Below are 27274 nucleotides of genomic sequence, written 5' to 3' on the forward strand. Positions count from 1 at the left end.
TTTTATTCTCTTACGTATATGTTAGATGTTAACCTTTTAAGAGTGGTTTTAGTATCTGTTTATGTCTGACTGGCAATGGATCAGTCATTAAGTAAGTCAATATTGCTGATTTAGGATAACCTGTAAGCAACTATTTAAGTGCAGGTGGTTAGTGAGGCGTGAGACATAACTACATAACATTCTGAGACAGTAAATAATTCTTTTTAAAAAAAATCTTTTAAAAAAGGAATAGGAAGAAAATCATCAAATTGGTATGGAGGAATGGTACAAAGACATGTGGAATATGGCTATTAACCATAAATCAATGTGTGAAATAAAGATTAGAAAAGAAATATTGAATATAAATGATATGGAACCTATTTTTAATACATGTATTCGAGAAAGGTGAAGGTTATACCCCTGGAGAGGAATCAATATATTTCTGGAGAGAAACAGAGCATGTATTAAATATAAAGGGGAAAAATTACTAATTTAGTCACGAGGGTGGAAGGGAGCCCAGGAAAACATACGTCTTGTGCATCTCGTGTTTTGATTTAAATTGTTTTCTTTTATTTATTTTTATTTTTTATTTTATTTATTTTATTTATATCCCGCCTTGTGTGTTATCTTTTTAGTTCTTAGATGATTGTGTGTTCTTAATTATAAAAGTGATTTTAAAAATTAAAGAAATTGTTCCCTTACCTGCTTGCACATTGGTGACAACTGTAGAGTTTGCTATCAATAAACCGTAAGCTTCTATGCTATCACAACAGGTCTTATGCCTTTTTGATGCTGAGCTATTAATTATGCTTCTCTTCTCAAACACCTATCATGGCTCTTTTAAAACAGCTTTAAAAAAAAATGCCAGAGATTGACTATCCAAGCAGTCTTGGAGGTTATTATGGGGTCCTCGGCAGCGCCAGGATAAATCAGAAGATGGCAGCCGGAGGTTTGTCCTTCATGCCTTTCTGCCCTCTCCGGCTGCGCTCAGGACCTCCGCTCCTCCCCGGTGACATCCACGGGAGACGAATTAGAGGCAGGGAAAGCAGCCATTCAGGAAAAGGTGCTTATGTTTTTCTTAATGACTTGATTCATTTCTCTACCTGTGCCTTGGGCCTCTGTGCGTGTGCGTGTGTGCGGAGAGAACTCCATTCCTTGCTTCAGGGCTGGGGTTCTGGAGCCCATTTTGAGGGGGGCTCCTGAACCCACAGCATCCCGAGGCAAGCACGGCTGCTGAATGAGCTGTGTGAACTGCGCTTAAAAAGGTAACTTTTCAGAGCTTGGCATGCTTCGCACCAGGAGGGTCCCTGGGACCACCCTGGATTCCAAATAATCGTGTTAAGGGTTGGGCCGCAGGTGGGCATCAGGTGCTCCCGAGAGAGAAAGCCTAGCAATGGTGCGGCGGAGGGCAGGGGCTAATCGGCCCCCATCAGTGGGATTCGCGCTGGGACAAGGGTGTCATCTCCCACCTGGATTTCCTGACCTCTCTGAGCCTAACTGCATTCCCCACAGGAGCTGGAAGAAACCTGGATTTTTCAGTGACAGCGTTTCATTTGGGAATAGCTTTGTCTCAACCGGGAAATAAAGAGCCATTAGCTTTGCAAAAGCCTCGCTTCTGGCCGTTGAGACGTGCCACTCCCAATTTGGCGAAGCTGCTGAGTCTGCTCCGGGTTTTCATCTGTAGTTTATGGCGCTAAACCCTAACCTCAAAATTGGTTCAACACCTTAGAAACCCTATTTCCTCCAAACAAGTTTACCAAGTTCAAGTTAACCGTTCAAGTTCGGACTAAAATCTGCCGCAGATTCACAGTTCCCATGGCGTTGGCCTCCCCAGCCTCCCCAAGGTAATCCAGTAAAGATTTTACAATTAGCTATACATCTGTCAACACCCTAAGGTCCCCCTTCTTTGGTGGCCAAACCAGCCAAATATCTATCAGCCGTCATAAAATCAGTGGAAGTTTTAATTGTGGATAACTTGTATACAGAAGCCACAAATATATTAAGTGTGTATATGTGTATATATATCAGAGCCCTTCTATTAAACTGTTAAAGAACAGTGATGGTGTGATTGTCATTGTGTCCCAGTTTTCAGGCAAGACCGCACTTAGAAGGAAGAAGAAACGTAGACTGGTTTCGAGAAGGGTTGACGGGAGCAAGAACAGGGAGCTTCTGTCATGCTTTTCACAATGACGGTTGCATAGCTGGCTCTCTTATAGAAGCAAGGAAGTATTCCCTGTTCTTGGTGATGTACTTCTCGAATTTTCTTCATGGGTATGTTTTCACAAGTTGGTCTTTTGGTGGTGGTGGTGGTGGTTTTTATTCTTCTTCTGCTTTTCTGTGTTTTTTCCCCCCCGGTCTATCAGAATAATGTTTTCCCAGGAATATATCCCCCATTTGGGTTTTGTTCATTTGCTTGTGTGTTTTTGCTTTGTTTTCTTTTTTTGCAATCTGTTAGAATTCCACTTTGAAATGTTGATGATGATGTTGATGATGATGACCCTCCTCAGGTGCTGAAAAAGACGATTTGAAAAAGTTTGTTTAGAGAAGAGATGAATGGCTAATGCAAAGATTCCCTCTTCAGGGAAAATGTTTCAAGTTTGATGAGGATTACGCACTTCCGTACAACACCGGCTGCTTCAGCGCTTAAGCCAGCCTAATGGCACAATTGGTGTACGTGTCGTCTTTTACACCGTGATTTGAGCTATCCGCCAGTGTCTGCTTCCTGGATCAGCTTCAGTGGCTCGGCATAGTCACAGAAAAGCCTGCTTTTAAGGCCCGTGTTTTGTCATTTTGATCGATCTATGTCTGAAAAAGTCAGCATAATATTTTTTCCCCACTGCTTTTGTTTTTGTTGTTGTTTTGTTTTGTTTTCTGGTGTGTTTTTTTGCTTGGAGGGGCAAGGTTATCAAATCTTTACAAATACAAAAATTACAAAGTGAGAGGCTGAATAACGTCCTGCCAAACTTTGCGTTGATCTTGTTGAGATAATAATAATGTATTGTGCATGATGTTGCTGAACAACGGTCCTGATTTTTTAAAAAAACAAACAACTATGCAAGTGATGGAGGTGCTTCCAAGATTTTGCAAACCGGCTGTACTCTTTCTGCACTGGGATTTCGGTGGTCTGAGACTGTTGCAATCCTTTTGTGGCAGAATTCAGAGAAGGATGACAAACGCCTGAGACTCTGAGAGGCAGACAGGGGTTATTTCCAGCAGCCGGTGTCTTCAGATTCGTATATGGAAAGTGCTATGGAGAGATTTAAAAGACAAAAGACATGAGATAACACAAAGACAGAAACCTAGCTTTACTAAATCCAAGCTACTGTCCATCTAAGTCCAACAGTATGGACGGTGCTGGTGCTTCATCAACACTCTCACAACACTTTGGTTGCATGTGTTGGAGGGGGTGGACTGATGCACTTCAGGGTTAAGCGCCAGCTGGAGCATCCAGGAAGACAAGGTGGGCATGTTGGTGGAACTGGACATTCGTTTAGAGCAGTGGTTCCCAACCATGGATAACCCATGTGTTCTTAGACTGCAACTCCCAGAAGCCTTCACCACCAGCGGTGCTGGCTGGGGTTTCTGGGAGTTGCAGTCCAAGAACACCTGGATCACCCAAGGATGGGACCCACTGATTCAGACAACCTCATAAACTGCTCTGGATGGTCACCCTGTCATAAACAAGTTCAGTTTGCTTTGGTGCTGGTCACTGAGAGATGCCAAAGGTTCACACAGAAAAAAAAAGAACATGTACACATATGCATGAAGTTCAGCGTCAACCAACCTCCAGAGTTCTGGGGCATCCCTTTATGCCCATCTTTCCATTGTGGAGATGGGCACTCACTCCCATGACCCTCAACCCACCATTTTGATTTTTTTTTCCAAAAACGGTAATTTCTTTTCAACTGGAAAAAGTTCCCATTCCCTCTAACAGCCTGCAATATCCTATAACTTATGTTATAATTTCTCCAGAAAATAAACAGACCCAACCAGATTGCACATTAAAAAGAAGCATCCCCTATTAACATAGCATCAGCAGTGCGCCCACTTGCTCGAGGCCATGGTCTTTAATGGTGATCTTCGTTTGTGGAGCTATCCAAAGTTCTGAATCATTTTGAAATGAGGTTTCAGCACCATGAACAGCTCCTTTAAATTCAGGCTAAGCTCTAGTGCAGTGGTTCCCAACCTTGGGTCCCCAGATGTTCTTGGACTGCAACTCCCAGAAGCCTTCACCACTAGCTCTGCCAGCCAGGATTTCTGGCAGCTGTAGTCTGAGATCATCTGGGGACCCAAGGTTAGGAACCACAGCTCTAGCCTGTACTGGAAAGTCCTTGCAGTGTCCAGCACATGTAACGCGTCTTCTTTTTCTTCTCAATAAGCTGCAACTTGAGATTGAGAGATACAACTGATAAGGACACCAAAGGCATAGGCCACTTAATGAAAATCAAAGCAGCAAATGCTGCCCATGAGTAATCATATACATATTAGTCTGATGAGAAGGCCATTGAACATTTTCAGGGGAAAAGAAGCCCATGGCTGGCAGATAATGCTTTAGGTGGTCTGTATCAGTCAACGATCTGGTCATTGCATCCATTAAGAATAGTTTTCAAGGGCAGCCCCTCACATACACTACATGGCAGTAGTCAAGCCGATAGTATTGCCATGGCAGCGATAATTAGGCTGAAGATGTTATGTCTATATTTTTTAAGGTCAGTGGCCATACTGTTTGTACAGATCTGTGGGGCTTTTTAAAAAAAAGAAAAAAGTTTCAGCCTCCACAATGATTTATAAAACAATTTCCTGCCGAAAACGTATCCAGTCTTGTAGAACAGAACACTTAGCCTCTGCCAACTCGGAGTGCTAATGGCTCCATTAAAATACAAGCAGACTCAAAATGATCACATTTTTTACAGAAGAAGAAGTGAAATAATCCCACAGGGATCACATTTTCTGAACCAGCAAACTGCCTTAGTTCTTTTCAAATTATTTCGACTTCTGGGATCCTGGCCAGCAGAGACAATATTTTCTACTCCAGTCATCTGTTAGAGCAGATATTTCTCTAAAAGCAATCAAGAAAATTAGAAAGTGATCTGGGTTGCGCTATGTTTGATAGTTCTTGCTAAAAGGTGAACCCAAAACACAACCATCCCATCACAGCATGAATGCAGCGGTCAAAGCACTGCTTGAGACGAGCAACGCTGTGTAGTGGTTAGAGTGATAAGCCAGGTGTACGAAAATACAGGTCCTTCCTCAACCTGATTCTTTGCACCGAAAATAAAGCACAAAGGTTCTTGTTTGGGAGGTAAATATTGAGGACTGGACAAATATCTCTTTTTGAATCAGCCCAATGTCACCAAAGTATGCAAGCTTTCAAGCTCTCCAGAACGCTTCAGCAGTTTCAGGTAGCAAAGAAACAGAAAGGCAATCATGGACACAACTTTGGGTTTAATTGTCAGATTTTCTGTTTCCTCTCCCTTCCCCGAGATCCCATGCTCGATCATAGGGTCCCCATAAGCTGGAGGCACAGAACAAACAGCAACAAAAGTTGGGTTAGGTCTAACCACCGGATTTTGCTTCGAAAACCTTCTTCGGTCAATGCAAAATCTTTTACAATGGAGCAGCAGTTTGGGTTAGAGGGATTCCAGCCTCCCCACCTTTTCACCTCTTTATGAGGAGTTTGAATGGGAGGGGGAGACAGTAATATCTGTAAAAAGGTTGCGAAAGGTGAGGCCAGCTGCAAAAATGCCACCTGACAACTGGGTACGGAGAGGAAATCGTCCTCCGATCATTTCCCCAGGCAGTAGAAACAGAGGCAGCTGAAATACACTGTGATGGAGCTGTCTGATGTTACAAGCAGTAATGAAAGTAACCATATACAGAGGCCGTGGGACAGTAATTCAGAGATAGCAGGTCGCGCTGGCGCCAGCTCTTCCTCTTTTTATGGAGTAATTGAAAACCCTGCAAGACGGCTCTGCCTCTCAGAGGTTGCAAGCGTGGACCAAATTCAAAAATAAATATTTAAAAAATGCTGAAGGCTGGTTTTGGGAGATGCAGAACACCACTTAATGTTTCTTGGCTGCAATAACCTGGGATCCGGTCACTTCTGAGTGGGGCTTTTTGACCAGATCGCTGTCCAGGGTACTGATCGCTGGCCTCTTTGGTTCTGTCTTCCCAGAAAGTTTACTTTTCACGAGCAGCTGAAGAGCTAGAAATATGTGTGTGTAGATTGTGTCTTTGCAGCCAGAAGCAGGGAGATTCAAAAGACTGAAGGGTGCTCACTGCAAAATGTTCTTCTTTCACTGAATCAAAGAATAATGAAGTTGGAAGGGGCCTATAAGGCTCGAAAGCATGCAAATGCGAGTAGATCAATAGGGACCACCTCGGTGGGAAGGTAACAGCCTTCTGTGTCTAAGTCGCACTGGCCATGTGACCACGGAAGATTGTCTTCAGACAAAACGCTGGCTCTATGGCTTGGAAACGGGGATGAGCACCGCCCCCTAGAGTCGAACACGACTGGACAAAAATTGTCAAGGGGAACCTTTACCTATAAGGCTATCGAGTCCAACCCCTTGCTCAAGGCAGGAATCCGAATCGAAGCAGATCTAAGAGATGGTTCTCTTGAATGCCTCCATCATCGGAGCATTCACCACCTCCCACAATCATTGGTTCCACTGTCATACTGCTCTAACAGTTAGGAAGTTTTTCCTTATATTCACCCTGCATCTGGCTTCCTGCAACTTGAGCCCATTTTTATATATCTTGCACTCTGGGATGACTGAGAACAGATCTTGCCCTTCCTCTGTAAGGACTACCTTTCAAGCATTTTAAAAGGTGCTATCCTATCTCCACTCAGTCTTCTTTTCTCAAAGCTAAAGATGTCCAGTTCTTTCAGTGCTTCCTCATAAGGCTTGGTTTCCAGACCCGTGATCATCCTTGTTGTGCCCCCCTCCCTAGCTCTGCAGACAATCCCATAGCACCTCATCCATCATGCAAAGAGGATTCGTTTATTAACTTTGGAGCCATGCAAATGTTAATACCTGAGAAAATCTGGTGCTTTTGAGATCATGTTTTCGAAATCTGAAAACCCAAGTTTCCCGTCGCCATCCATGTCTGCCTCTTCAATGACTTTTTCACACACCAAGCTGACTTCTTCCTCCGTCAGTTCCTCTTTTGTCAACTTGTTGAGGGTTTGTTCCAGGTCAGATTTACAGATAAAGTTGTCTGTGTTAAAATCTAAATGTGGAAAGAGCGGGGCGTAGGACGGGAGAAAAAGATCTTCAGTAACACATCTCTTCTACGATACTACCTTAAAGTACTGAGATAAAATACATATACATGTTGGATACCCATACCAATAGATTAAATACAAGCCAAGGTTTCTTAAGCCATTGCCATTGCCAACTATTTTTCCACAAAGCAAGCACTCATCGGGTCAGATTTCTAGTGTGGTTACTATTCTGCCCTGGTTGAAGTTTACGAAAAACAGCCGTGAAAATGGCATTGACGTCCACTCCCAACAGGGAGGGTTCTGCCGATGAACACCGCCAATGCATTATGAAGGGGGTTGATTAAAAGGCCATTGTGAATGTCTGTTTTATTGTCCTCAGCCCAATAAGCAGGATTAGCATCAGCTCAATTTAATTAGAAAGCTGCACGATGACATTTAGCAAGTCGGGTAATGGGCAGTAAAACAGTCAGGGTGGATTTATTTGCAAACGCTCAGGCTTGTGGTCATATTGCCACGAAGAAAATACATCTGAGGTTTAAAGCAAAAAAAAAAAAAAAAAAAAGGACTGGTGGATCTTGGTACACTCCAACTGAAAACAGTTTGGCAAAATCTGAGAGCAGCTGTGATACTCAATCAGTTATATGTTTGGTGATGCTTTTTCTGATCCCCTTTTTAAGCACGCGTTGAAGGTTTTCAAGGAGTAATTCGGGTTGTGATCGGACAGTGAGAGAGGACCCTGAATGACTGTACTGGAAAGGGTCACTTTGGGAGTGACCTCCTCTAAAGTCCCCCAATGTCCTTCAACTACAACTCCCAGAAGCCTTTGTTGCTAGCTGTGCTGATCAGGATTTCCGGGCGTTGTAGTCCAAGAACATCTGGGTTACCCAAGGTTGAGAACTGCTGGAATTCACCCCTGAGACAAGAGAAGGCTGAAGTCACAGTTCAGTTCTTTTAAGATGGTTCCTATAGAAGCCATTCTTTTTATACTATGGAGCGGAAGTAAGATTTGCACATGGAAAACCATAGAGGTTTTCATTGGGCTGGAATTTGGCCCAGGACTTTACCCGCTGTCCCTTAAGGCAGTGGTCCCCAACCTTGGGCCTCCAGATGTTATTGGACTTCAACTCCCAGAAATCCTGGCCAGCAGAGGTGGTGTTGAAGGCTTCTGGGAGTTGCAGTCCAAGAACATCTGGAGGCCCAAGGCAGAAGACCACTGCCTTAAGAAATTCCCTTTTCCAATGTTGGGTCATCTGTAATGTGTAGTTTGATCACTAGACATAAGAAGTACTGGGAAATTGTGTTTCCTCGGTGTTACTGACATCTGTAGATGTGCACGCCGGGATTTCTGGGAGTTTTAGTCCAAGAACATCTGGGGATCCAAGGTTGGGAACCAGTCATCTAAAACATCTGGACTGCCTAGGCTCAAAGAGTTTACCCTTTGGAAGGCACCCCAAGTATTGCTCACAGATCCAATCAGTGGAATTTATGTAAGTGTTAATCAGAAATCAATGCAGTGGGTCTCTTCCATTGTGGTCCTACAAACCATGCTTGGGTTGCAAAACAATTCATTGTTCTCCAGCCCTTACCATAGACCTTAAAGGCATAGATTGCTTTGAGCTCTCGGGGAGCTGTTTCGCTGAGTACCGAGAACATATCCACAAAGTCATTGAAGCTGAGGCTTCCCTCAGCATCCTCAGAAAAGGCGTGGACAATCCTCTCCCGGAAAGGGTTTTCCTGTAGGAAGAGAACATGCATGAGCTCCTTAAGGGACAAGTGACCGTAGCTGCAAAAGAAATACTACTTTACTTAAAGGTAAGACAGTTGGTTGGTTTGGGACAAACGTCTAAACCACAGACCAAACCACAACAATCTGCACAAATTTTTCAGGTGACCTGGGGCAGAGCGAGGTGCTCAGGAGTGGTCAAATGACAAAGCAGCCCCCACTATAGCTCCCTTGTGGGAGGTCTGGCATTCGTGAGCTTCAAAACATTAAAAATTTATCATGGGATCCAAAGTGGGGAAAGGGGAATTGAAAGCATCTGTGCCTCATAGGGAAGATGCTGAGCCAGCACCAAAAAAAGAAGGGGACCAATTGCATCACAATGAAGCCCAAATCCTCTCCTGCATACTTCAGGTGCCGAGGTGCTGAAGGGAGGGGGGGAACTCTCAGTGGGGCTACCAAGCTATGGCAGCCATTCTCCAATTTTATTTATCTTTTTGGCCGCAGTGCAAAAAAAAAAAACAAACCTTCTGCTGGAGTACCACATTGACTTGACTCCGTGTTCTCAAATTTTCCTTTTTTCCCCCCTTCTTTGTTTTTAAAAACACATAGTTACTGACTGTTATTGACACAGAGCACATTAAGAGATATTTTAAATAAAAGAGTGAGCCAGTCAAACAAGAACCTCTAACACAGGGACACCCCAAAAGTCTTAGGGTTCTTCTGTTCCTTTCGGTCCCCGTGCAGACACTCCTCCTGGTCATCCTCAACAGACATACGGCTAAGGGACCAGGCTAAAGGACCAGAGCTTGCAAATGTTACTTTTCCAGAATTATCCTCCCACCAGCCTGGAAACCGACCACAGCAGACGGAAGATCCTGGGAATTGTAGTTTTAAACAGCAGCTCTTGGGAACCACAATGGTATTTAGGCTTTCTCTGGGTGAGGAACACTGCGAAGGTTTTGCTTCCTTCTAGCCGTTCGTGTCAAGGGGGGGGAAATGGGCCCTCTGATGAGTTCTCATTTGTATAAAGAGAACAACGTCCACACAACGGACCGACGGGGGCTCCGGCCGTCTCTCCGCTTTCCACATTTCTGCACCATTACCAATTGGTTTCCCTTACAGGAGAGTACATTACCACTAGATCCAGTTACCGTGAGGACAGTTTGCTAAGTGATGAACTGAGAACAGTCAGAATCTGAATTGTGCACTGGCCCTGGGTGAGCTTTTGGTGGGGGCAGGTGCATACGGTATTATTTATTTATTTATTTATTTATTTATTTATTTATTTATTTATTTATTCGTTCGTTCGTTCGTTCGTTCGTTCGTTCGTTCGTTCGTTCGTTCGTTCGTTCGTTTGTTCGTTCATTTGTTCATTCGTTCATTCATTCATTCATTCAGTTTGTTTGTTTGTTTTATAAGTCACCTTTCTCCTGCTAAGGGGATCCTTAACATTAAAAGGAATAGAATCAAAAACATAAGAAGTTGAACATTAAAAAAAATTAAATTATATGCTCATTAAAATATAATTGAAGGATTAAAAAGCAGGTCAACATTAAAAGCTATCTTTTTTTAAAAAATGTCATTTGGGGACTCAATCACGATTGTTAAAAGCCTGCCTAAAAAAGGTGGGTCTCCAGCTATCCAATGGAGAAGGAGATGTGATTCCAGCAAGCCTTTGTGACGGAGCAATCAAAGCTCATGCAAATGAAGCCCATGCTTACCTCCTGGGGACCAATCACAAGACAAAGCAAGCTCGCCTGAAAACTACAGGAGATATGTATGGAAACCTCCTTAAGGAATCGTCTCTTCCTCTCTCTTTTCTGCTGTTGTCAAATTTAATTCGAAATCCTGCTATCCAAAGAAGGAGAAGTGGCCAACTACCCATGGCCAAATTTGTTCTTCAGTCAACAGTGTTGCGAGTATGTTCTGCAAAAGTAGGAACACTCCACTAAATTCCAAAAATAAAAAATAAAAAAAAGCCATACCTTTAGCTCTGGCATGTTTATGATGAGCTGTATGGGTAGTTTAACGTTGGGATTCTTGGTGTAGTCCATGGGGACCATGTTGGGGGCCAGTTCGTGATAGCGCCCGTGCAACCTACAAGGAAACAGGCACAAACAAACACAAGTGGGTATAAGCCATTTTTCCTGTTCATTAGAGGGGACAGATGTGGGTGTGTTGGCTGGTTCTGCGCTATTCCTGCCTGCCTCCTCAACAAAATCATCAGCCTCATCCTTCAAACCACAGACTTAGACCTCAGCTTGAATGCTCAGAGAAGTTGGACACAGTAGGGAAAGAGGAAGATATAATGAGAGATGGATGATTCCATAAAGGAAGCCTTGGGCATTTGAGACCTGCACCAGATTGTTAACAACAGTATTGTTAACAATAGTTGTTAACAGCTATTAAAGTAGGACCCCCATATCCACTGAGGATTGGTTCCAAGCCCCCTGTGGATACTGAAGACCATGGATAATAGCGAACACTATACAGTATATATATAGGTTCGTATATATAGTAAAAGGAGGGGGGAAAAAACAGAAAAAATGTACTTTCACATACATTACCAGAACTGGCCACTTGAGAGCATCAGATGTATTATTCACAGTATAGTCTCTGGCTACCTCTAGTGGCCAGTTCTGATAATACATATAAAACTAGTTTTTTTCTGGATTTTTTTCTTTTAATATTTTTAATATTTTGAGACTGTGGATGAGTGGATCAATGGCTACCAATCCCGTGGATAATGGGGTCCTAGTGTAATTCATAGAGTTACCAAAGGTCAGAAGTGATTTGGACATACATGAGCAACAACAAGATTATCCAAAGATCTGCCCTGGAGGTGATCCGGAACATCTGTATTGAAGGACTAAGTCTGGATCGGAAGTAAAATTTAAGAAGCAGCTTAGACTCATCTCCCAATTTAGGGAAGTGTCGCAACACGTTTATCTCACCTTTCCTCCGGGTGGTGAAGATCTTCACTTTTATCATCACAGCCCCCCCCTGCGAGGTAGGCCAGACTGTGCCCGGCCCGCGGTCACCCTGTGGACTTCGAGACCCAGTGAGCATTGGAACCTGCGTCCTCCACTTCCTAAAGCGGTAATCGGATCTTTGCCCTGTGTTGGCACTACCCGGCTCCATCATAGAAGACTCATTCGGTAAAGAGAGCGGTTTTATCCACCAGGGGAGAGAAAGGGCAAGATCTTCAGATAAAACAGAAAGCTGAAGATTTGTTCTGTCTTCTGAGTTGTGTTGAGGAGAGGGAGAAACGTCTGCAAGCCTAATCATCTTGATGACACTTAGGTACCGTTTCTGTGTGCCGTCAAGTCCATTCTGACTTATGGAAGCCCTTTGAAGGGGTTTCTGGGTCCTCAGAATGGGAATTCCCATTTCTTCTGGGGGTGGGGGATCCCTGGGCCAGTGCAGCTGGCCCAAGGCCACCCGGGCTGCCTCTTCTCCCAGAAGGCACCCAGTGGGGGAATCGAACTCCCAACCTCTGGTCTCCACCTTGACCACCGAGCTATCCAGCCAGCTCGACAGCACTTCTACTACAATAGAACCCATGTTCATTAGCATTCCTCCAAACCTTTTCAAAGCAACTCCATAAAGGCAGCTCTAAGCAGACAAAAAAAAATTCCCAAACTTCATGGGCCTCACTTTCTTTTCTCAGACTCATCTTATTTCAGGGCTACAGTTTCTCTTCCCCTGTCCGTACATGGCTTTTCCTTGCCTCTTGTTTCCGAGAAATTGATTTCCCCTGCCATAGCCTTTCAAGCACACCATTTCACCCTGCATGGATGCCCGGACACAGAGAAACGGGCGAAGAAGTAATTCTCGAAGAGGACTAGGATTTCTCACAGCATGTCCCGTAAATCAGACACGGAGGAATGCCTGTCATTCTTCTTCTCATCCTCCTCTCTGGCTAAACACAGGGCACAGCCTTGTTGATGTCCTGAGAACTCCGGACTAGGCTAAGCTCAGCGCTGTTGCTGCAGAGAAGAAATAAAAGCTGATAATGGCTCATTGATTAGGAAGCTTTGAGTGGCCATTAGATGACAAGATACACTCAATATCTCATTAGCTCTTCCCACAAATGCCGACCACAGTATCCATCTCTCCTGGCAGGGCAAGAAGTGATTTCAGCCCATTTATTCAGAGAACCAGGTACCTTTCACACATTGGGGGTGGTCGCCACATTTCTTGCTGTTTCTGAAGCCTTAATTTTGAGAAGGTCCTTCCCTCGCCATCCAAAGAAGAAGGAAACTCAAGATGCTGAAGTTTTATTTCTCTACTTAATTTGCTTTGACTTGCATCTCATCCTTCCTCACGCGAAGAAAAGTCCTGCCATTTCAGGGGACCATGTACAGAGTTTCTGACCTAGAAACTCTGTACATGGCAAAGAACCAAGGAAGACTTGGATCCTCAGGGAGGAATTGGGATTTTTTAAAATTTCCAAAATAAATGGCGCTTCCCCACCACCACTGCTGGTGACCTCCTCAGCCTTATGTGGCATTCGCTCCATAAACAGGATTTCAGCCCATACCTCCCAAACATGGCCTGACTCAGCAGTCTGGGAGAGCCTAGCAGTCGTTGATCAAACCAAGAACTCAACCAAATTCTGGAAGAATCATCCTCAAGCTGCCTTCTGTGAGTGGGAGGCAGCAGTCTCAAAAAGGAAGCGGCAGGAATCGCAGTAAAGAAAATCTAAGCTTTCCCTCTGGCGCGTCGTGTGGATGTTTTGCTAGTTTTGCTTCCTCCTCTCCATGCCCTCAAGCCGAGGTCTGCTCATCTCCCTGGCTAGGTCTGCTTTGTCTCTCCATCCATTATCCGTGACTCTTTGGATGCTGCTAATGTGATATTAGACCACATTAATTTTCTTTTCAGTGGGCAGGCATAAATCATTCTCTTCCGTTTAGAGCCGTCTTCAAATTAGCATCAAAATAAGCACCAATGTCTGTGAAAGCAAATAGCTTGGATAGGGTTTTCCAGATGCAGGGTTTTTAAAATTAATCCTGGAAATTTTAGTCGGAATAAGATGGCAGTTGAAATGGACATGCTAAGTTGAAGAAAGGATGCGGGGACAGGCAGAAGTAACTTCAAGTTCAGTAACTGCAAGTCCCAGAATGTCCGAACCAGCAAACCTGGCTACCTTTTTGAACGCTACTTGTTGGAGAGCAGCAAGAAAAAGCAAACCATGATCTTCCTCCCTTCTTCCTAGCTTCCTAGTGTCACCTTCCTCTCTGCTGTTGCAAAAAAGTATATAGCGGATAGATAGGCTCTTGATGAGATCTAGGCAGGCTTGGAGTTGTTCCACTAAAATGGCTTGTTTCTCCGTTGCCTGACTTGTCCCTTTTTCTTTAAGGGTTTTCTTGTCAAGTCTATGAACAGCCCACGGCTTTGAACTGCACCTTTGCTTTCCCAAAATGCAAATGATGATGATCTGCAGGACACGGCTGAAGAATATATTGGGGGGGGGTGTACAATTAATGCTCACTGGAAGGACAGATCCTGAAGCTGAGGCTCCAAGACTTTGGCCATCTGATGAGAAGAGAAGACTCCCCGAAAAGACCCTGATGTTGGGGAAGTGTGAGGGCAAGAGGAGAAGGGGACAACAGAGGACGAGACGGATGGACAGGGTCACCGAAGCAACCAACATGAATTTGACCCAATTCCAGGAGGCAGTGGAAGATAGGAGGGCCTGGCATGCTCTGGTCCAAACCAGAGAGAGAGAGAGAGAGAGAGAGAGAGAGAGAGAGAGACTTCCCCTTCCCCTATGAGCTTTACCAGCAATGCACTCAGTTGCTGAAGAAAGGAATGAATATTTCCAGCCCCCATGTGTTGTTACTGAAGAACAAAATACCGTTTCCCCTGTTCTTCTGCAATGCATTTGTGGGCACTTAGGTCTTGAATGGGAAATCAAGACCCGTTAACCTCACCAAAGACATGCTCCTGATGAGAGACTAAGGCCGTCACAGCTGCTTTGGTGAGTATGGCTCAGCCCAACAGACTGCCTTTTCGGACTCTCCTGGAGAGCCTGGCTTGGAGACTGTTCCAAGTAACGTAAAGCCCCAAGGTGCGGTGGTTAAACTGCAGTACTGCATCCAAAACTCTGCTTACGGATTAAATCCCAATTAGACAGCACAGGGTTCACCCATTCACCCATCCTTCCATCCTTCTGAGGTCTGTAAACTGAGTACCGGGGGGGGGGGGAAGCTTCATAATTAAATTGTAAACTGACAAGAGAGTGCTTTAAGTGGTATGGGGTGGTATATAAGCAGCATGCTTTGCTTCGCACACCAGAATTCAGTTCTGGCATGCAAAGCAAAGTTTCTGGTATAGGAAAACTTGCTTTTCCCCCCATGATTTCTTTTTCCTTGTCTTTTTTCTCTCTGTTTTGAATTGGAATGTGAATTATCTCAGATCTGTAGACACCAGTAATTTTGAGATCGTGTTTTGGTGTGCCCACAGATAGGTTCACAAGCCCCTGGGTTGGGAAAATCAAGGAGATCATTCGAGGCATGAGAAAATCCGCGCTCTGGCCAGGACAGCCAGCATTTCCATAGGAGAGGCATTTGCATGGAAAGAGTAAAAGTAACGGAGGACCCATGAAGCACTTTGGGAAGTCTGTAGCTCTTTGCCCAGTTCTCCTGTTTCCACCCTCCACTGCCCGCATGACACATTCTGTTCTTCTGCAAATCTATGCTCCCTGTTGGAACGTCACGTCCTGCCATTTCGGCCGGACAGAGAATTACTGTTCACTTTTATTTTACCTTTTTCGGGTTCACTGCACACAGAAGTGTCTGCTCTGTTTCGCCTACAGCGAAATCCTATAATGCCAGGGAAAAGGTCTGCATCAGAAAAGATTTGGGCTAAGCACATTTCACACTGCGAAATGGAATAGCACGCAGCTACACCAGCGCTGAGAGGGACGTGGTGGCGCTGCGGGTTTAGTTTGCTCATAATTTTAGGTATTTGGGGCAGTCCAGAGGCAGAAAATGGGACATGGTGGCGCTGCAGGTTAAACCGCAGAAGCCTCTGGGCTGCAAGGTCAGAAGACCAGCCGTCGTAAGATCGAATCCACGCAACGGAGGGAGCTCCCATCGCTTGTCCCAGCTCCTACCAACTGAGCTGTTTGAAAACATGTAAAAATGTGAGTAGATAAATAGGTACCATCACGGTGGGAAGGTCACAGCGTTCCATGTCTAGTCGCGCTGGCCACGTGACCACGGAAACTGTCTTCGGACAAACATTGGTTCTATGGCTTGGAGATGGGGATGAGCACCGTGCCCTAGAGTTGGACACGACTGGACTAAATGTCAAGGGGAACCTTGACCTTTACCTACGCCAGCGCTGGGGAAATCCAGCGCTTTATAGCTGCAGTCCTTCATTCAGAAGGAGTGTGATCTGGGCACAAACACCCAGGTATCAAACAAAACCTGGAAGAGTGTTCCTCTGCACCTTCCATGAAGGATGATTAATTGCTGCGTGGGAACACCACTTCGTACAGAGTTCACTTCTTTATAGGAAATGGTGTGCTTCCTCTCTATAAAAGAGCTGGTTGGGTTTAGTGCAGAGGGCCCGTGTTGTTTAGGAGAAACCTGGGTTCGAGCATTCCCTTGTTCATGAAATTCCCTGGGTGACCAAGTCACTTTCTCTTAAACTGATCCTACCTTACAGGGTTGCTGTTCAGATAAAGTACGGAGGGGGGAGGCTCCTGTACGCCACCTTGAGGTCAGCAGAGGAAAGGTGGGGCATAAATGTAGTGAACAAATCAATCAGTGTGAAAAAGGGGACGGTTACATACCGAAGGACCTCCTTTCGGGTGAAGAAGGTGCAATCCTGTAAAGAAAAGGGAACAATTTAAAAAATGAGTTGTTTTCTTTGGTTTTGATTTTTAATTTTTTTAAAAATAAACAGAATGTTTGGAGAAACGAAGGGCCACTGCTTGCTTTCTCTCGGCACAGTCACGTCATACCTAGAGAAAGGAAGCAATGGGCTGTAAATAACAAGTTACTTGCAATTAGTTCCTTTTGCAATAGTAAAGCTGCAGCTATAAACGTGAATATTTGGATAACAAAAAACAGGAGGAGGGTGTGCTCCATTCCAGAGGCCACTGGCTTCGAGCCTTCAAGACATTTATTTATTTATTTGAGGGAAGTAAAAAAGGAACCCTTTAGTCCCATTTGCAAAAACATGAATGTAAAGAGAGACTTTATTTTTTAAAAAATGCAATGATTAGAGTAACTAATTACTCCCTGTGAACCAGTTAGCAAGCTTTAGAACTAAACAGAGTTTTCCAGCAGGCTTTTCCAACCTGGATCTGTCCAAATGTGTGGCAGTACAATTCCCATCGTGCCCAACCAGATGATTATTGGAAGCAATGGGAATTGTGGTGCAATTGCAAAAAGGCCTCTCTCCCTCCCTCCCTCCCTCTCTCTCTCTCTTTGGAAAAGAGCTGTCCAAAATTACGGAAATCATACGCAAGGCCAAAACATGCCCGGACGTCTGTATTTAACTGCCCAAACTGCAACGCATACACCCCCACAAATGATCCAGCCTGGCCCTTTCCAAACACACCTCCCAGCCTACAACTCCCACCCTCTCCAGTCAAGTGGCGAGGGAGGATGGGTGTTGTAGTCCATGCTGCCAGGAAGGTGCTCTTTGGGAGGGAAGGCTGTCTTCGTCCGCAGCCAGATCAAGAGCGAGCCACCCAGGCCAGTCACAGGCACCACGAGGTGTGGGTTTCAAGGTCCTCTGATCGTGCTGGCTTGTGTATCAATTATTCAGCCGGCTTCCTTCTTTGCCTCCAAAGTGGCGGGCCAGGGAGGCCCTCCGCCTTGGGGGGTATTGTGTGGCCGATTAGGGTTACAGGCACACAAGAAGGGAGGGCCGCTTAAGAGTCGCGGCTGCTGATCTCACGTCGTCCAGAGAGGCACAAAGGGAAACAAGAGCCAGGGAGTTAAGTCTGCCATTCAGGGCAGGATGCACGAACACCTCGCTTCCTTTTTTGACCCTCTCAGCGATCACTGGTAGGTGCTCTGTTTACCTGCGCCGAGGGACAAAGAGAAGTGGGTCAACCTACCCAGTAAAGAGATCAGCCTGGCTACAAAGCAGCCCGAGGCTGTTACTTAACGAGAAAGCTGATGGCCATGGAATGTAATCAAAGCTTCCAAATTAGAGAGAAAGAATCAGTCAGCTATTGCAGACAGAGATGAAAGCAATCCATGGGACTCAGTGTACCCTCTATGCTCACCTCTGAGCATGCCTGAGCAAGGAGACCTGAAGGCCAGGACCTGTCTTTAGCACCATCTCCAGGGGGTAGACTGCCTCTGAATAGGGATGCTCCACACAGCGGGAGCTCGAGAAAACTTTCTTGGCAGGAGAAAGAGTGTGACCCATCTTGGACGGCATCCCCCAGAATCCCCCACAGGGCTGAGGAAATGATGCAAATTGCGGTCCAAAATCATGATCCTAGAATCACAGAGTCGGAAGGGGCCTAGAAGGCCATCTAGTCCAACCCCCTGCTCAAGGCAGGAATCTGAATCCAAGCAGATTGGATGCCCAGTTTTCTCTTGAAGGCCTCCAACGTTGGAGTACTCACCACCTCCCGAGGTCATTGTTGCTGTTGTCATGCTACTCTAACAGTTAAGACTTTTTTTCCTGACATTCAGCCTCAATCTGGCTCCTTCTCATTTGAGCCCATTATTATGTGTCCTGCACTCTGTTTGATGATGTTTTGTCCACGTTCTACACTTCTGTCTTTAAAAGAGAAAGGTTTTATTGCTTCAATAAGCAAGCTCACGTGGACAAAGAGCCCTCAGCTCTTTATATTCTCAGCTCTTTTGCATCCTTTTTTCCCCCCAAATCAATGTGAACTCATTCCTAGAGGGTTACTATTTCGAACAGCAGAAACAACAACAGCTACACAGACAGGGATCCGCGAGCAAACTGGGGGAAGACCCAGGTTTTCTGGGAAATCATTACAAAGAAGATTTAGTGAGAAGGAGATTTGAAGACACCATCCCAATGAGGACTGTAAGTGAGGGGCCAGAGATGTCTGTTGGTGGAAAGGAGAATAATCATCTTAGAACTGCAGAGCTAGAAGGGACCCCATAGATCATCTAGTCCAGCCCCTGTCAAGGAGGCCCAGTGGAGGCATCGAACCCCCAACCTCTGGCTTCACAGTCAGAGAATTAAACCACTGAGCTGTCCAGAATATATGAAGAGAAATAGACTGGGAGAGGACATGGCTGGCGGCAGCCCAGCTAGAGATCTTCTGCACTGCAACCCTGCAGTGCATGCCCAAAATCTTAGACGACTGAAGCCCATTTTAAAAAAAAATCTGTTAAAAGCTATTAATTGCTCAGGGAAAGGAGAGTCATAGTGGACTTATGGTGGCTGGAATCTTATTTCTGCTCACCACCATATATAATCAGCCATTGGGGTGGTGGAAAATTCCCATGGGCACCGAACAGGCAGAGGAAGGAGAGAAGGGTAAACCAAGAAGGGTAAACCAAGAAGGCTTATTTGGGTGGCATACATAGGTTTAGTTTTACTTGGATGCAACGGATATCACATTGTGACCATAACTACATGGGGCCATCGCCCATCTCGTTCAGGATGGCCATGAATGGCAGCCGCTTTCTAGGACTTGAGCAGTGGCATCCTGGAGCTGGGGGTGGGGTGGGGTAGAGATTGGTGACACCTGTGTCAGTAGGGCAGTAAATCCACTTCCGGGTTTACTCCGTGCTTTACATGAGCTGTCCATGGTGCTGAACTCTGCTCACCCACCCGGTTCAGGACCATGGACAGTTCTTTCAAGCAGCCATATATTGAAGTTTGGACTGCAATATATTGCTGGAAGTGGGGTAGCCGAATCACCGGCATCCTGTTCCTTGAGATTTTAGGACCCAAACCAAAAACCTAAGGGGAGCACTTTTATGGGATGTCCCGAGGACACTGGAAGCTGGTGGGTGCAGTTTTTCAGGGAGCCAGGAGATCTGCTCCAGGATTTAGTCTGAAATATAAAGGCTATCCAATCTATTGAGCTTTTTTTTAAAGCGGGGAATAGGATGTCACACATTGGATACTTCCTTTAAAGTTTGGACAAAAACCCACAGAGGATTCATCACTCACCCACGGAATCAAAGTCCACCGCATGGTGCAGTCTTCATCATGTCAGAGGAGACACAACCTTCAACAACCATTGCAAAAACTTGTGTTTGTCACACAGGGATGAATTTAAAGGCTAGCATGGCACTAACCAAGATTTGCCTCTGAGAATCTTTTTTCAGACTGATAGCTATAATACACAGTGAGGCTGTGTATATCCAAAACCAGAGTCTCAGGGACAAACCTCACAGCTGGCCACCCTAGTTGAATGCAAACTATTCGGGGGTGGCATGGTCTCAAATGGGCAATTAAGTCCCATTAACTTTATAAAACACCTGTTTTGGTGGAGATGAAAAGTCCAATCACTGGTTTAGTGAACTCGACATTCCATTTTATTTTATGAACCATCTCATAAGCATTAGATAACAAGTGCTATTCAGAAAGTGTTGTTGCTGTTCAAGAAGGCTGGCCCAGGGTCTCCTCGCAAGCAGAAGCCAGCTTTGCTTTTTATTTTTACAGTAGAGTTGTTGTTGTTGTTGTTTGCTGCTGCAGCAGCTGGTGTTCTGGCAATTGAATTCCAATTTAATTAAAATGTTTTGGGCCGGAGAAATATGGAGATGAATCATTCAGGTTTGATCAGGCAGGTTCGCTGAGTTAGAAAATTACTCTGGGGCCAAGAATATCTTAATGAACACATCATAATTCCTTCCTCCGTCAAGGAAGGAGAAGAGGATAAAGTTAATTCAAAACACATGGTGTGGCAACCCCATTGAACTGCTGGAGAGTGCAGTGGTTTAGGCATCTGGCTGTGGAGCCAGAGGGTTGGGAGTTCGATTCCCCCACTGGGCCTCCTTGACACGGGCTAGACTTGATGATCTATAGGATCCCTTCTAGCTTTGCAGTTCTCAAATTATTATTATTACTACTATATATTGAAGAAAAATGTCACCTTTCTTTTTTAAAAAAAATCAAAATCCCCAAGAAATAAAAGGTATATTCAAGGATCTGAGCCTCTTTATCGAATCAGGAACCTCCCAGGGATGGGGAGCGATCAGTCAGTTTCTTGCATCTTAAATACTCAAGGAGGTCGATGTGGCAAATCCTTCAGCAGGTGCAGATCCACCCGGATAAGATGGCGTGGCTGCAGTCCACGAAAACCAATGCAAAATAACCTGGTTCTCTTTAAGACCAGAAAATCAGTAGCCACATGAGCCGTGGACAGAAATAAAATCCAGAGTTTCGTAATATCTTTATTGGGATCGCTTAGTTGTCCAAAGAGGTATCTGCAGGGGTTAAAACTTACGCCCAATAAAACTTCCTGGTCTTTATTATGCCACGTGACTGACGGCATATAAATTAAATAAATAAACAAATAAATAAATAAATAAATAAATAAAACATAATTGTTCCTGATTCTCTGCACAATATTAAGATCCAACATGATGGGTTCCTCGTTAAAGTATGCATCATGTAGATACCTCCCTGTCAAAACAGGTTTTTTTAAGAATATAAAATGAGCACTTAAATATAAACGTCATCTTCCCACCAGCCACTTCTCCTAAGCTGTGAACTGTATAATTAGACCAGCCATCCATGTTTTCCACAGCTGAGAGGCCAGCAGGGCCTTCTTGACAGCAAGAAATCTACCCCTGTTATTCTGAAGGTCTATTCAGAAGCAATTCATTTAAAAAGCTAAACCATACCTTATGGACAGCACATCATTGGAAAAGGAAATTCCTTAATTGTGGAAAGCATCTGATTGTCATGACAGGAGCTTTACACACACCCCAGAGGCTTCACATTAACTGGCTTTGTTTTGTGCTTGGCCTTATCAATCACAAAGCCGAAACACACATTTCCTTTGCAAATTTTATTTTTCAGACACAAAGGTTTACTGGAATTATGATCATGGCTCTGGTACACTGCTATCATTTCAGTTATAATAATGTATTATGTGTAATGTGCAGAGGGTTGTAATGCACTCAGGATTTAATGATTAAGAAAGGTTTTTCACCACTCTGTTTAGCATTCACCTGTAATTGTTCCACCCTGAAATCAGACACATTTTCTACAAGCAGGATCTTTCAGCTGCAAATTCAGACCTTGGAAATGTTGCTTCTTGGACTACAGAAATTCCCCGACAATATAAAAGCTTGGGAGTACAGTGGCACCTTGCTTTACGATTGCCCCGCATTATGACGAAACCGCATTACGACGATCTTTTTGCGATCGCAATTGCAATCGCAAAACAATGGTCTGAATGGGGTTTTTTTGCTTTGCGATGATCAGTTCCCTGCTTCTGAAACCGATTCTTCACAAAATGACAATTTTCCTCCAGCTGATTGGCGGTTTCAAGATGGCTGCCGGGTAAATAAAATGCTCCCTGCTGTGTTTTTGGACGGATTCCTCGCAAAACAGCCACCGAAAATGGCCGCCCTATGGAGGATCTTCGCTGGACTGTGAGTTTCCAGCCCATTGGAACGCATTGAAGGGGTTTCAATGCGTTTCAATTGGCTTTTTATTTTTGAATTACAACATTTTCGTTCTACAGCGATTCCGCTGAAATGAATTAACATCGTAATGCGAGGCACCACTGTAACAAGTTACAGGTCACACCATCAGCTGTAATTAGTTACCAGGGCAGGAAATGGGAGCAAGTGTAAGGGCTGGAACCCAGCAGTAAGTCACCACTAGAGGGGTGCCATTGAGTCAGTAGGGAATGTGGTGAGCCATCCTCTATGTAAATTCCACTGACTCAATGGGCTTACTCTAGTTGGAGATTCCCAGCATGGTGTTCTGGATAGAACGACGGACTAGGACTCTGGAGATCTAGGTTTGAATCCGCATTCAGCCATGAAAGTTCAACAGGGAGAGTGGAACTGGTAAAACCACTCCTTAAATATCTCGTTATAAGGCTTGCTATACATCAGTTCCAACATGACAGCACAGAAAAACACACACAGAGAGAGGTTGCAACTTACTCCTGGATTTCAGCCAATATAGCATGAAGAATTAACATTACGTTATCAAACCTCCTGAGCCTAATAGCTGTCCAGTCCACATAAGGCAGGAGAGGCCATCCGGATTTGGCACCAGAACCCCTATATGCCAAACAGAGCTCAAGCAACTTTGCCAGCCAGCCCAAGAAAAAATGATTTAGTCATCTCCTGCGGGAGTGTTTGCTCAACAAGGAAGTGGTCTATAATTGGAGGGGGGGGGAATCACATCGGCATAGTTCAGAAATGGTTCCTTTTTTCCCCAACAGTTTCCAGAATCCCCTGGCCAGCTGGGGGATGCTGGATGCTGCAGTCCAAAAGAGGGAACATCTCCGGTTTGTGCTAAACCATGGAAGCCCCACTGATGTTTAGTCAATACGTAATCACTGTTATGACCGACTGAAAGGATGCTCACCAGAGCATGACAAAGGCTTTTTTAAAATAGGTGCATCTGTGTGTTTTCCTCTGTTTATTTAAACCAAAAGCATCCAAGGCCTGTTATCATCTTTCCACTCTCAAAAGCTCCACCGTGGTCAAGGCTGGCCTCCAACTTTTTCCATACCAAATCCTTTTCCATATTTTCCCCCTCTTTGGGATCTCATGTCGAATGAAAAAGATCTGGAGCAGGGAGACAATGTGATAGAAGACTTTTTGGGCTCCCAGAACAGGATGTGTGTTGAAAAAGAAAGAATCCTCAAACAGTCACTGCATGTTGGATGGGGGCACTGTTCTCCTTAAGAAGAGACTGATAGACTCAAGACTTTGTCTCCTATGGGGTTAGTTAGACCCTCAAACCACCCAGCCTGGAATTATTCGGGTCCCCCAAAAGGAAGCAAAAGCAGTCCAAGATTGAGGTGGGGAAAGATCCTTTGGGATCTACTGACAGATCTCCGGTGGGGGGGGGGTCTCTGGTAGATCAGAAAGTTCTGGTTCTCCCAGCTGCAAAAGGAGGTTCTCGCCATCCCCCAAAATTATAGAGCTGAAATAAAATACGTTGGAGATCAGGAGGAACCAAAAGAGAGAAAGAGAAAGAGAGAGGGTGGGGTGGGAATTTTGGTCAAACTACAATTCCCAATTTCCCCGAGCCAGCTGGTAGGCTCTGGGAGTTGTAGTTCGGAAACAAAAATTATGTTTCCAGTCTCTGGGAGAACTCTTAGCCGCATTGGGGTCTGATACCCAGAAGGAGTCCTTTTCTCAAGATTCTTGGATTTTCTGCACGTTTCTTTGGCACCAAGTTGCCTGTATCTTCCATTTGCATCAGCTTGATAAACCCGGGGGGGGGGGGTACCACGAGGTGGGGGAGGGAGGGAACCCAGCAACTTACATTCCCCAAATTTGATCTCTGCCCTAAGATCTCAAGCCGAGGTCTGTCCCATCGTATTAAACTGGATATGCCTTAGATTTAAAAAGATCAGCTTCTGTCTGGAAAGCAGGTGCTCCATCTGGGCCCCGGACACCCAGCCTTGTCCTTCCCAATCATCATTTTTCGGCATTTTTTTAAAAAATGCAAACCCAAGTCCAGCTTGGAGGAAGAGAGGAAAGACGGAGGCCGCCTTCAGGAATTTGATTTGGGGGTGTCATTTAAAAAAGCGCTGGGAGGCATAAAATGATTTAGTTTGCCTTTATCCCTTAAGGGAATGGCTTTCTGTCTTTGGCACTGAAATACCTGGTGGTCTCTGCGCAAGCCAGATAAACAGAGCAATAAATGCACAGAGTAGATACCCAGGAAGGCAGGCGGCTTACCTGATAGGCATCTAACTGTTCATCTGTAAAAATCGTCTGCTTATTACCCATCTTAAAGGAGGGATCTTCTCCGCCAGCCAAAGGATCCCATGGCAAGCCTCAGGAGTTTTCTGTCCTGCAGGCATTTGGAGCATGCATGCAACTCCGCGGAGGCGAAAAAAATCCCCACGCCTGCATCGAAGCAGCGCCGGTGGCTGTGCAGATCCTGCCTGGATGGAGCCCAGCACCGGGCAAAGTCAGGAGTCAAGAGGATTACAATCCCATGGAAATGTTGAGTGGAGAGGCTGCTCCCTTCTCCGTTGCCCTTGGATGCGATGGACGGATTGCAGTGGAGGTGGGATAATCTGATGAGATGCATCCAGTCCCTGTAGAAAGCATCTCTTTGCCTGCTTCTAGTCTCCAGGGCGCATAGAGAGGAATGCAGCCAAGAGGAACCTCCTCATTGCACATGATGATGAAGCAGGGAAGGCTTTGAGCCGCGAGGTGGCAGTAAATAACCCCCACTTTGGAGAAAAGAAGGGGGAAAAAGAGAGAGAGGATGATCTTGTGCTTTTGGAAGAGGAGGATCTTGAACACACATCTCTCTGTGTTCTATCTTGTGCGAGAGATTTTTTTTAAAGCATCAAACTGTACAGGTCTGTCCTGGATCCCAGGGAATGTAGTCATCACTTCAATATTTGTAGACTTAGCGTTTTCGGCAGTTAAATATTACCTTTTCAGGATGTACACCGCCTTTCTATACTCGTTGCTTTGTCCTTAAATATTGTCTTTAAGCGCTGTAAACTGCCTTGGGTCCTTTTCGAAGGAGAAAGGTGGCGTGAAAATATTTTAAATAGATAGATATGTATACAAAGTTGGAATGGAATATGTTCTATTGTGCGCCACCAAGATAGGACCAACTCATAGTGATCCTAACAGGGCTTCCCGTGTGAGATATTTAAAATGTGGTTTTATCCATTTTGTCCTCATCCCCCTGAATTTCCATGGCTTAGAGGGGATTTGAACCCAGACCTTCCTGGGTTTTAATCTGTCACTCTATCCACTGCTAGGTACCCATACTTAAATAGATGTTTTGAGCCAGTGTGTGTAGCTGATTGAGTACCAGATTTGCTTGGCTTTCTTTCCAAGCTTTCTGCTTGGGTCTGGCAAGAAGCAAGAAGAGGGAGGTTAAGAAAGCAACTCCGTCCATCGTGCAAATTGCTAGCCAGCCAAGGGATTATGGCGCAGAGTGCTTGGTCCTAATACCTCTCTGATGAGAAGCTTGCAACTCTAAAAATAGTGCCGTTGTGTCTCCCGCCCTTGGCTACTGTCTTGACCCAGAGAAAGGGAGACTTCTCCCAGTGAGATCTGCCCGGCCGACTTCATTATCCCAGGCCGGACGTTTGAGGTCATGGACCCGAGAGAGTCCCGGGAAGAGACGACCAAGAACTGGGCCTTCTCTGTGGTTTCGCCCCATCTACAGAACAAATCTCCACCCAAAATACGCCTGGCGAACAGAGGTTCCTTCAACTCTTACAGCATCAATTCCGCCATCTTGCTTTTATGAATTGTTTACATGTTGTCTTTTTTTTTTTAGTTTAATGGTATGTTTCTTTGATTTTCTACATTGTTGTTATGTGGTTATTATTTAATGTGTCATTTGTTGGTCGTTTTGTTGTGAAGGGCCAGAGTTGCCTTGGTAGTGATCATTCTGGATGATTTGCACCAATTATTCAAGCAGGATAAATGCATTCCTTGTACAGTACTGTATATAGTAACAGCATTTCCACCTGCAGGGTCACACCCTCTTTCGTCTCTCACACACACCATTTTCCTGTTGAATTGTTTGCCAAGAGTCCTCAAGATTGCCTGGAGGTTGCAAAGCCAAGTAAAAGCTTATCAAAAGCCAAATTGAACCTCAGACTATCAACCAAGGTTTATTCTGATTGGAAGCACACAGTAAATTAATCATTCACATATTGATATAGAATTATTCCTTTTAATCTCTTTTCCCCCCTGTTAGGTCGCAGTGAACTAGGACTTCCATAATCATCATCATCATCATCTTAGAAATGCAGAGCAGGAAGGGACTCTATGGATCATCACGTCCAATACTTGCCAAGGAGGCACAGCAGGGAATCGGAGTCCCAACCGCCAGATGTACTTAAACCACTAAGTTCCGTGTTACATTTTTATTTGGAAAAGCCACTGCTGGCCACATTCTCAGTGGATGGAATAACAAACACAGCCCAGGAGGAATTTGGGTCTTCCCTTTCACCTCTGGAATATAGTCTACTCAACTTCTGGATAGCTCAGCGGTTTAAACAGGATGGAAGTTCGATTCCCCCCCCCCCGAAATAGTAGCTGGGCTTGATGATCCATAGAGTTTCTCCCATCTCTGCAGCTCTAAGATGATGATGTTGTTGATGATGATGGTGTGTGTACACACGACTACAGCATGAAATCCCAGAATTTTTGCTGGGGTGGCCAGGCCTGAGAACAGCCCCCATCTGA

General features: G+C 44.9%; 1 protein-coding gene across 1 annotated transcript; it reads right to left on the minus strand.

Annotated features, from left to right (window-relative positions):
• Window positions 1-2328: 2328 nt before the first annotated feature.
• On the minus strand, window positions 2329-25240 carry CIB2 (calcium and integrin binding family member 2). The gene is made up of 6 exons (XM_020784836.3): window positions 24782-25240; window positions 16735-16769; window positions 10916-11027; window positions 8794-8941; window positions 7017-7212; window positions 2329-3226 (listed from the first exon to the last, which is right to left on the minus strand). Exons 1-6 carry the CDS (start codon window positions 24830-24832, stop codon window positions 3205-3207), a joined length of 564 nt encoding a protein of 187 aa, XP_020640495.3. The 5' UTR covers window positions 24833-25240; the 3' UTR covers window positions 2329-3204.
• Between the last annotated feature and the right edge of the window lie 2034 nt (window positions 25241-27274).

This window comes from Pogona vitticeps, chromosome 12 (genome assembly GCF_051106095.1).
Source record: "Pogona vitticeps strain Pit_001003342236 chromosome 12, PviZW2.1, whole genome shotgun sequence".
In the NCBI taxonomy this organism is placed as follows: Eukaryota; Metazoa; Chordata; class Lepidosauria; order Squamata; family Agamidae; genus Pogona; species Pogona vitticeps.

Coding starts and splice junctions, on each gene's coding strand:
- CIB2 (XM_020784836.3), bottom strand. CDS start 24,832: ATGGGTAATAAGCAGACGATTTTTACAGATGAACAGTTAGATGCCTAT. Junction 7,213..8,793: donor CTATGCCTTTAAGGTCTATG/GTAAGGGCTGGA, acceptor TTCCACATTTAG/ATTTTAACACAGACAACTTT. Junction 3,227..7,016: donor AAAGCACCAGATTTTCTCAG/GTATTAACATTT, acceptor ATCTCTCCATAG/CACTTTCCATATACGAATCT.